Source organism: Pteropus vampyrus, unplaced genomic scaffold, assembly GCF_000151845.1.
Source record: "Pteropus vampyrus isolate Shadow unplaced genomic scaffold, Pvam_2.0 Scaffold252, whole genome shotgun sequence".
Classification (NCBI taxonomy): domain Eukaryota; kingdom Metazoa; phylum Chordata; class Mammalia; order Chiroptera; family Pteropodidae; genus Pteropus; species Pteropus vampyrus.
In genome coordinates this window covers 203,240-213,576 of record NW_011889033.1, presented here as the reverse complement: position 1 = coordinate 213,576, position 10,337 = coordinate 203,240, and the positions used below count along the sequence as shown (strand labels likewise).

The window sequence follows — 10,337 nt, the reverse complement described above, 5'->3', positions numbered from 1 at the left end:
CTCCGGCCAGTGGGCCATTTATTTTATTCTTTCACAAGCTTTGAATTCGGAAATAAGAGCCACGATAAGTCAGTTGTTAAGTAAAAATGGGGGTGTGATTGATTACAAAGGAAAACTTTGTACAAAACTTTAAAAATCTGACCGCCCCGCCAACCTCCTCAGAGGGACAAGGACTCGGGCACCTGGAAGTCGCCCCACTGTCATCAGCCCTAAATGGGGATGAGCAGTCCCTTTCTGAGTGTGAACCTGGCTCGGCCTGAGGTCCAGGGCTGGCTGGAAGGACACGCGCAGGCCGGAAAGACGCGGTGGCCAGGTTACAAGTGCCATAGAGACGAGGGTTTGACACAGGACGCGGGTGACGTTTCCCTGCCTGCAGCGGAAGGCTCCCCTGCTTCTCGGCGGGGGCGGGGCGGCGTCTCTTCTCCAGTATAGACTTGGGACGGGGGGCAGTGAGTAAACAGCTTCACGTTCACAGTTCCGGGGCTGCCCCGAGGGCCTGAGGTCTGGGCGTCGTGCCTGCATGGGTCCTCGGCCACGTCCCGTCAGACGCACTCACAGACTTGCATACATAACTCGGTAACATGCATCGACTATCCTAGAACAGCTACAGGGGTGCAGAGGGACCACTCGAGAATCATGGAGCCCGGGACTCAGGAGTGGAAGGGGCGGCACGAGACGATGCTAGAAGCTGCGCTACGGGGGCGGTGAGCATGCCGCGCTCTGAGCCGGAGTCGGCGTGAACTCACACGGGGGGCACGGGGGTTCCAAGCAAACACACCACACTAGTACCACTTCTTCCTAAGTGAAAAGGAAAGAGCATCGTTCAGCTGGTCCCCCCATCAGTACCGAAAAAAACTATGGGCCTCGAAAACACCGACGGGGAAAGGAATGGACGTGATCCCAGAATCCTTCACTCTCGCGCGTCCACGGTCAGCCGAGGCTGGTGATGTTGGAGCGGCCACCGGGGGGCGCCACGATGCGGTGGCCGGTGCGCCTGGGGTTGTTGTCGTCTATCTGGGCACCTGAAAGAGACAGAGCCCATCACTTGTCACCGGCTCCGTTTGCTCCTCCCGAGGGCTGGGCGGGGGGAAGCAAGACTGGATGCTGAGCCCCAATCTTGACTGGGTCCAGGCTCCCCGACCTCTGCGGGGTTCACTGCTCCCTGCTCTGTACCCCCCGGCCTCGGGATCACCTCCTTGCAGCCCTGAACACACTGAGCTCATTCTTGCCCCACTTCCGGTTCCGGAGGCGTGGGGGCGGGTGTTTGCTGGCGCCTGCTGTGTGCAGGTTTGGTGCTTCGGCGCGGTGCTGAGCTTGGAGCACGCAGCAGGGCTACCTCCAATCATCAGAAGAGGAATTTGAGGCTCAGCTCCCGCTTCTTGGGAGACACCCCTAGAAGGTGGGAAGCCAGGAATCTAGCACCAACTGGTTTGTCTCCAAAGCCCACACTCCTGACACACAGAACAACAGCACGAGGCCCAGTGCTCAAAAGTGTTTTATGTGTAGTGTGCTTGGGAGTGCATGTGTGTACATTTGTGTGCGTGCATATCTGCGTGTGTGTGAACTAGCCGGAATGACCCACCTCATTTGCAGTACGCAGATCTGCATGGGGGCGGCAGTTTGTTTTAAATCCGCAAAGCCCACCGTCCATTCTCATCTCATGCTTTCCCATGCAGTCAGGTCAAGACTTGACAATGCCAGCACCAAGCCCAGTGTCTGTATTAAATACGTCGTGAGTGATGGATAATGCTGGAAGGAGGGAGGCTGTGGAGAAGGCCCCGGGGTCCAGCCAGGAGACTGAGGCTCCAGGACCATCAGCCTGGAATTCATGTGATCAGGAATCACAGTCCCCTCGCCTGGCCTTGCTCCCTCTTCCGTAAAGTAAGAGGAGACGAGTCCCTTCCACTGTGACTTCATGGATCTGTTTAAGCCACTAGAGTTTGGTTCAGAGGGCCGACTTTAACTCCTCGTTTCATTGGTGGACACTGTCTTCCTGGCAGTTTGGGAATCTCCCGAGGGCCCAGAAAGCAGGCCTGGCACCTGACACCTGTTGTCCTCGTAACCGTCTGTACCCTGCTGCTTACACATCGGGTTCTTTGAAACTACCCACCAGGCAAAAGGACACGCGTTCAGTAAATCAGGCCACATCTCTGTGATGTCCCATCACACAGATACTTAAAAGGACATCTGTACAGTGGCTCACGAATGTTGAAAAGCATCTACACTGTTGGTGACAAATAAAGTCACCTGTGCAACTGCTGTGAGGCTGGCCACAGGCAGTGCTGGGGGCCTCAGAAAAAACTGAGGGCCACATGGAGAGAGGCAGGGTGGCCGCGGGCCCTTCCGGCAGGCTTTTTATTTCTAAAAAGGAGGGATGTTTTCTCCACGTTTCATAGCAAGTGTGAACGGCGTGAGGACAGAACAGAGACCCGGTTTGCAAACTCCAGGTGAGATGGCGTCAGTCCCCCCAGACGGTGCTTCCCGGCATGGCACCCCATCTCTGCCGAGCATCAGATGAGAAACTCGAGGTCTGTTTAGGGTCCATTAGTATAAAAACACTAGTTATCTCTGAGCACTTCGGTACGAGAAGCTCCCCATGAGAGGCCCACGGAAAGCGAGATGTCCCCCACCGCGTGATCGCTGAGACGGACGCTCCCTAAATGAATGAAAGGTTCTGTCGCGCCCACGGTTCAAACTGGTGGCTCATCTCCTTCTCTGCCGCTTCCACTCTCTCCTGCTAAGGCTATCACCTCTTCCGGTTTAATGTCCTTCCCTCCTGCTAGGCCGGGAGTCGGCGAACCAGGCTCGCTGACAAAATTCGGCCCATCATCTGTTTTTGTATGTCCCACGAGTCAAGAAGAGTGCCCACGTTTTTAAATGGCTGCATGGTTACGTGGCCATTTGATATACTATCCTATGATATCTTGGCGCGCACGGCCTATCTGGCCTTTTAAGAAAAACTTTGCTGACCCCCGGAATAGACAGAGGGCTACCCCATCCGTGTATTATTCATCTCTATATTCCTAGAACCTAGCACACACGATAGGTTAACACACGCCAATGCTTCAAATATTTTTCATGCCAAAATTCCAATTCAATGTTCCCAACGTGTGCATGCCTGCCCTCGTGTGGCGATCTGATGAAATTGCAGACGTGTCCTTGTGGCCTCGGGAAAGTCTGACTGACCTCATCAGCTTACAGTTTCGTCCACACGCATCTGTTAAGCCACAAAGTCCTAGAATTTCACGCCAAATTTCTTGAGGTCTTAATTTCCTCTTTAAACAAATAGGCATAAAATCACTCTGCTGTGAAGACGACAGCGTTTGATCAGCTGTGATGGACTGGACAGTGTGAAGACACAGCCAACAACAGTAGCCACTCCCAGTCACCACTCCATTTAGCTTCGTGGGTCACAGTGTAAAAACGTCCCCAAGGGTGCTTAAGGACGAGTATGGGGCCCATCTTCATGCAGCTCTCCGTAAGCTGGGGTCAGATATCTGTTGCCCCCCCCCAACCCCCTTTGGTTTCTGAGCTCCCCTCGTCCACACTGCCCCACCCGGGCAGGGGAGGTGGGGTCCCACGGTCCCCACCTTGCTTTGTCATTGCGTGCCTGAGGCCATGGGTCTGTCTCCCCAGGAACTGGGCCTCCGGGGACTGCTGGGTGCGGTGAGCCCCAGCAGCTGCGCCCTCCTACCTGATAAGCTGAAGTTGGACTGGTGGAGGTTTCTGACAGGCGGAGGCTGATGTTTGGACGGCGAGGGTTTGGCAGAAGGAGCAGGAGCTGCATATTTGGGTGTGGCTGGCACCTCGTACACAGGACCGTCGTACATGCCCCTGGGGACCCCTTGCAATCCAGAAACCTAAACACAGGGAAGGGGAGGGGGACCGATGGGCAAGAAGCACACGTGCCTTCCCGTTCAGATGGGCTGGAGCTCCGCAGGCAGGAGAGTGACCCGAGGTGGCCTTGGGGACACACACACATGGGTACCCACTCCACACACACACATGCACACACGCATCACATATGCCTTCACACACTCCCACACACACATACAGACACGCGCACACACACAATTCACACAGGTCCACGGACACAATCACACACACAGACACACACAAGCCGGCCTTTCTGGCAAACATCAGCCTGTATAGTGTGGGAAGCAGGTTGTCATGGTGACGGGAGCCTCCCCTCCCCATCAGGTAAGACAGCGATGCCCACGGGTCACAGCTTCCCCAGCTGTGAGACGCTGGCCGGTCCTGCACTGCCTGGAGCAGCAAAGTTCTGATCAGGACGGGGAGGCTCATGACACCTCAGAGAGGGGGTGGCGAGGACCCGAGACGATGCAGGACGGCCCCGCCCCGGGTCAGAACTCCTCCCACCCGCACACGGGCACACCGCGTCACAGTTAGTACAGGCCTACGACCCCCAGGGCCTGGCTCACTGCAGCCCCGCGCTGCGGGCAGGGCCAGGCCGGCTCACGTGACGTGCGGGCACGGGGCGCACGCACCTTGCTCCGGATCCTGACGCGCTGGTACAGGTGCTCGGGGAACGGCTTCCGCGGGATGAAGCGGCCCACGCCCTTGCTGACTTGGACGGAGCCGTCCTCGAAGACGACCTTGCCCTGGCTGATGACCACCAGCGGCGAGCCGTGGCACTCCATGCCCTCGAAGACGTTGTACTCCACGGCCTGCGGGCGACAGTGGCCGCGCCTTACAGCTCCCCGCGGAGAGCCCGCTTCCCGGGGAGACGGTGGCATTTCCCAGCGGCCCGCGCTCTGCACCCCTGGGGCTGGCCGCTGGGCCGGACGCACAGCCGGACACAGCACCCGGCACAGCACCGGGCATTTAGCTTGAGGGGGTTCCACGCGCTCAAACTGACACTGTCTGGGGTGTCCGGAACGTGACCGGCCCTGGAGGGTGGCAGTGTGGCTGCTGTGACTACAGTGGACGCTTCTGAATCTTTAAAATATATTTTTTCTTTGGGCTAGTTTTCTAACATTAAATTACTGGGTCAAGGGATAGGAGCTTTTTTAAGGCATTTTTTGCACGTGGCCAGATCACCTTCCGAAGGCATCGGACCAACGGACACGGCATCTGCAGTGGAGGAGAGACACGTGGGCATTTAAGTCTGCAGAATGCTCTCCAGCATCGGGTGAGGTCATATGTATGTACATGTATATATATAATATAAAAAATGTAAAAGTACACATATATACTATTTTTGCTAATTTGAAAGACAAAAATATTGCCTTAAAAATACACATGCATTCTTTTCATAACTCCTAGAGTGACTATTACTAGCGCTAGCTTTTGATTATTTAAAAGTAGGTCATGTATACAGTAAACAAAAAAAAAAAGATACAGAAAATAATTCAAAAGACACATAAGATACAGATTTTGGAAAAGGGAGTCTTCTGCCTCGGACGAAACAGCGCCCCCCGCACACTCTTCGAGCCCCAGGTGTTGCCCACGGACGCACAGTGGCTCCCACTTTGCGAGGTTCTGCAGTTTCCACCTTAACTTTGTCCATGTCAGCACATGTACGTGGTTCACATTCCAGCACCGGGAGGTGCTGTCATTTATCTACCTCGTTCCAGGAACGAACAACCGGGTCGTTCCCCTGCCTTTTGCAGGCGCCACGCTGAAACACACGTCTGTCTGTCCACACCGGCGTGTGTGGACATCTTTCTAGATGTGGAGTCTGGGGCCAAAGAGTAAATGGATTTTACCTTCGATAGATTTGCCCTCCGAGGAGGTGGCACCAGCTTCAACCCCCTAATGGAACTACGAGCTCGCCGGCCGCCATGGTCTGACCACATCTGTGACCTACCAAAGCCCTGGATCTGTCTCTGGCATGGTGAAAAAGGCCACCTGACTGTCGTGATTCGCCTCTGGGTGATTGTAAGTGAGCCTGGTCTGTTTTTAAATCAATGTAAACCATTTGTACACTTCTTGTGTAACTCCCTGCATTTTTGCACACTGTTCTACTTATTAGGCTCTTAGTATGGATGGTCTGAGGTCACCGCATCCTTAGGTTTGCTGGGTAGGTAAAGAAGTCCAGGGCGTGTAAGATATGAAACACAGCGATGACCCAACACCATAGGCTTGAGGCCTGGAACACAGGAGAGTGTGCATACACCCTGGGGTGTGCACCGACACAGCACGCTCGGGGCTAACCCTGTCCTTTGCTGGCAGTTAGCAGCAGACATGAAATGAAGCAAGGTGTTTCTGATACACCAGATCAAACCCTCTCCAGCCTGATAACTAAACTGGAGAAAGAATCCTGGACCCCGCCACACTCCTACCCTCTGAGCCTGAGAATGCTCGCCTGGGTGGACAGGGGCCAGGGAGAGACAGGGAGAGAGAGACAGGGAGAGAGAGACAGACAGAGCGCACGCTGGGCCGGGCCCGCTCGAACCCCTCTCTCCAAGTAGAGGAGAAATGTGAATGACGGAGTCATGCCAGCTACCAGATCACACCCAGTTTTAACCAGTTTTAACCAGAAGTTTCCGCAACGATCACAAAGCAAGACTCACCTACCCAAACCGGGAATGCCACAAATAAACCAGGACCTACCGACTTGTGGCTCTTGGCTGTGATGGTCTTCACCTTGTCCGGGTCCCAGATGACCACGTCAGCATCTGAGCCCACGGCGATCCGCCCTTTCCTGGGGTACAGGTTAAAGATCTTGGCCGCATTGGTGCTGGTGACAGTGACAAACTGGTTCTCATCCATTTTGCCGGTAGCCTAAAGGCAAGACCCCGTGATGAGGGCGGCATCCTGCAGTCGGGCCGGGAGAAGGGGGGAGGGGCACAGACCTAACCTGGCTGCCGGAGTCCTCACGAGGAGTTTGGAATTTTCTCCTCTCCCCCCGCTGAAAACAGGCCACACTGAGAGAGCACCAGGGGCCTCGCCTCATCAGAGCGGAAACTGAATAAACCACCAGAGGCTGACATCTGCCCAGCGGCTACTAGGGTGTCACATCTATGTCACAGCACCCAAGTTTAATAGAAGGTAAAAACCTTTGATTTTAAGTCAGTGAAAGTCATCTTTACGGGAACTAAAATGTGGTTGAAAACAAAATGTGCCATCCTTCAAGAGTAAGGGACAGCTGTCACATCTGCAAATGCAGGGGGCTCCACGGGGCTTGTGCCACTCTCTTAAGTCACCGGTTTCCTGGTGTGCCCTCCTGGTGTGCCCTCCTCCTGCCTTGAAGTAAGAGGGGAAGGAGAGGGCAGAGCTAGCGGTGCATGATGCACTGGCTTCTGATGGACCAGGCGGGCTGCTTCTGGAACGTTCCTGAGGGGAGAGACGGGGTGCCACCTTACCACCGCCTTGTCCCAGACAACGGTCATCCGCTCCTCTATCCCGTTGATGCCCTCGGGGATCAGAGTGAAGTTATCTTTGCCCACCGCCTTCTGGGCAGTGCTGTAGGGACAGTGGCCGCTGCCTGTGACCTGCAGGTCTCCACTGGCAAGGACAAAAAACAAGGTGTGGGGTTCAGACCTGAGTTCAGGTTGAAGGGCAAATCCCCGCTTCAGACACCCAACACAGGCTTGAACCTCAAACCCCAGAGGGATTCAAGGGAGAGGAGTTTGGGGGCACATCATGAGCATTAGTGAGTGACATAGGAAGGCCCCTTGGCCTTGGGGGTCTTGTTGGAAACTGGAGGAGCCCTGGGCATGGGGAGAAGGTTCTGTGTTAATGCGGCTGGTCTAAGGAAGGCTCCGCCTGGGGTGGGAGGGGGCTCCTCTTCCCCATCTGGGAGAGAGGGATATGACCACGAGAGGCGCCAGGCTGTCCTGCCCCTACAATGCCGATTCTAGGGGAGCCGTGTCCGGAGAGCCCAGAGTACCCCCAGATACTGTGGGCAGTGAGCTTCCCACACTGCAGAAGGAGATGGGGGAGCAGAGGTGCAGAAGTGCAGAGGCCAACGGGGTGACGGCTTCTTCGGGAGGGGTGGGTGACTGCTCCCCCGGATCTCACCAGATCCCTGACATCGGCCCCGCTTTGATGCAATGTGGCTTTGCGAATGCCACTGGCCTGCTTTGAAATCCTGGTTCCGGCCCCCTGGCTGGGTAAGCCGCTCCTTTTTTCCTTCGCGTGTAAAATGGGGGGAATGGAACCTTCCCGAAGGCATCGTTGCGAAGGCAGAGTGAGCTGACCGGGGGCCTCGCCGAGCACTCAGCACGGCCTGATTCGCGGGCTCCCTCCCCCCGCTCCTTGCTCCCTCCCCCCCGACCGCTGCTCTGTAAGACTCAGTGCCCGGCGAGTTCTATGTTACGTGCATTTTTCTCTTAATACTTAAAGAAACAGTGAGTGCAGCCAACACATGAGTAACGGAGCGGATGAGCGTGTAAATGAGTCAAGTTCACAGCGCCAGCACGTGCTCGCGTGTCTCAGAGTTGGGCGTGTCCACACCAGGAGGACACTCACGGCCCTGGCCTCGTGTCCCCGCAGGCTCACCAGGGCGAGGCCACGGGCGCGGGGCGGCCGCTGTGTACGCGCTGTGCTTGCCCGACAAAGCGCCACCCGCCGGTTGCAGCGGTGACAGAAGTTCACCGCGTTTGCTTTTTCGTCCCTCAGGCTTTCGAGAAAATACCCTCTGCTCTTCCTTCCGGGAGCCCTGAACTGGACGCCTGACTCAGCGGGCTGAGCGGAGCGTTATTCTGTGAGATTCGGTGTAGGCAGAGGCCACCCTCCAATTCGGAGCCCGGGGCCTAACGGCCACCATCCAGATGCACGGACGTGTGTGCACACGTGACAGCCACTCGCCCCCTGTGTACCCAACACGATCTTAGGCCACGGGGAAGGATCTATGAACAGAAAAGGCAAAACGCTCCCCAGCCGACACCAGTGAGGGGTGGGGGAGTCCAGGCCCGTGTGAGCCGCGGGCCTGAGGGAGGAGAACGGGGCGGGGGGCTGCGGGGGAGGGCGGGCTCCACTGTAGGAAGAGGGACCAAACCCCTCATCGAGGAGGAATCTTCCAGCAAAGGCATGAACCTCACGATGTCCGAGCAGGGAAGGCTGGGCAGGGCCACGGGGAGTGCGAAGGCCCCGTCCACCACTGTGCCTGGGGGAGGGCGGGGTGCAGCATGGCACAGGCGGGGCTGGCCGGGGAGGGAGGGCCGGATCAGCTTCGGCCTGCGAGATGTGTTGGGGACTTGTGTTTCACTTCCGGAGGGAAGAACACCTCAGGTCTGTGGGAAGAGGGGGCGCTTGTTCCGACTCAGGCTGTAAAATGTCGGGGCGCCCGCTGGGAGCAGACTGTCACAGGGTGGGGGTGTGGAGGGGGCAGAAGGGGAATATGAAGCCCTGTGGGGAAGGAGAGATAATGACGGCTTGAGCCAGGATGGCCATGGCCACGGAGGTGCGAAGTGGCCAGTCCCCAGGGCCCTGGGCCCTCTGCCCAGCAGCCCCCTCCCCAGCTCTCACCAGGCCAGGAGAGAAGTCAGGTAGTCAGGCGTGGTGGGGTCCGGGCTCAGGGGAGGGGAGGTCACGAACGCCGCGGCCTTGGCCCAGTTCTTGCTCCAGTAGTGGGTGCCGTCGGTCCCTAGGCTGGCAGCGATGGGCTCGCCGAAAACGAGGGGGCCTTGGGGGACAAACACAACACGCGTGGGATGAGTGAATGGTCTCTCGTGGGACATGCGGGCACACAAAAGCAGGGGACCTCAGAGGTCAGAGAACGAGGCTGGCCAAAGGCAATCCATCATCCATCCTTCACCACGCATGCCCCGGAGACCCCGGCCCCCTGCACCCAGCACCTGGCTGAGCCTCTCAACAGGCCTTCGGGTTTTAGTGCTGTTAGTATTTGCATAGGACTATGGTTCCTTTAATAGGTTGACCGACGCAAAGGTGTGATTTGCTCTCAATTTGGGTTCTGCCAGAAGCAGAGCTTCAGGTAAGGAATTGAGTTAAGGGTCATGTTTGAGAGGTGGTTGCAGGACATCAGCTGAGGACTTAGATGAAGATTCCACAGCAGGAAGTGCATGGCCGACCTGGAGCTGAGAAGGGCGTCAACCGACACCTACAGAGCCCTGGGACCCGCCAAGCACCCTGCCTGCTGAGTGCCTCACGTCCACGAGCCAGCGGGTCCGCTCAGAGACAAGGCCACAAGCTCACGGAGGTTAAGGAGCGCATCAAGCTTAGAGCTGGCGGCTGACTTCCTGGACCACACGCCCAGTGTCCAGCACAGGGCTATGCCCAGACCCTCTGGCTCTGGCAAACCACCTTCCACCTTCCAGCTTCGGATGAGGCTCAGACACGACGACCCAAGGTCGCACAGGGCACACGGCACGCGGGAATCAAAAGTAAAACCGACGGCCTGTCTTGTGTTC

The 10,337-nt window shown here is 56.8% G+C and overlaps 1 protein-coding gene across 1 annotated transcript in view; it reads right to left on the bottom strand.

Moving 5' to 3' along the window:
- Window position 1: 1 nt before the first annotated feature.
- Window positions 2-10,337, bottom strand: part of CRMP1 (collapsin response mediator protein 1) — an 89,693-nt gene continuing 79,357 nt past the window's right edge. Inside the window, exons 8-13 of the mRNA XM_011374665.2 lie at window positions 9,436-9,592; window positions 7,329-7,470; window positions 6,577-6,747; window positions 4,509-4,688; window positions 3,695-3,860; window positions 2-1,022 (exon numbers count right to left, since the gene is read on the bottom strand). Coding sequence (XP_011372967.1) covers window positions 931-1,022; window positions 3,695-3,860; window positions 4,509-4,688; window positions 6,577-6,747; window positions 7,329-7,470; window positions 9,436-9,592 — 908 coding nt within the window. The 3' untranslated portion in view covers window positions 2-930. The remainder of the gene's footprint in view (window positions 1,023-3,694; window positions 3,861-4,508; window positions 4,689-6,576; window positions 6,748-7,328; window positions 7,471-9,435; window positions 9,593-10,337) is intronic.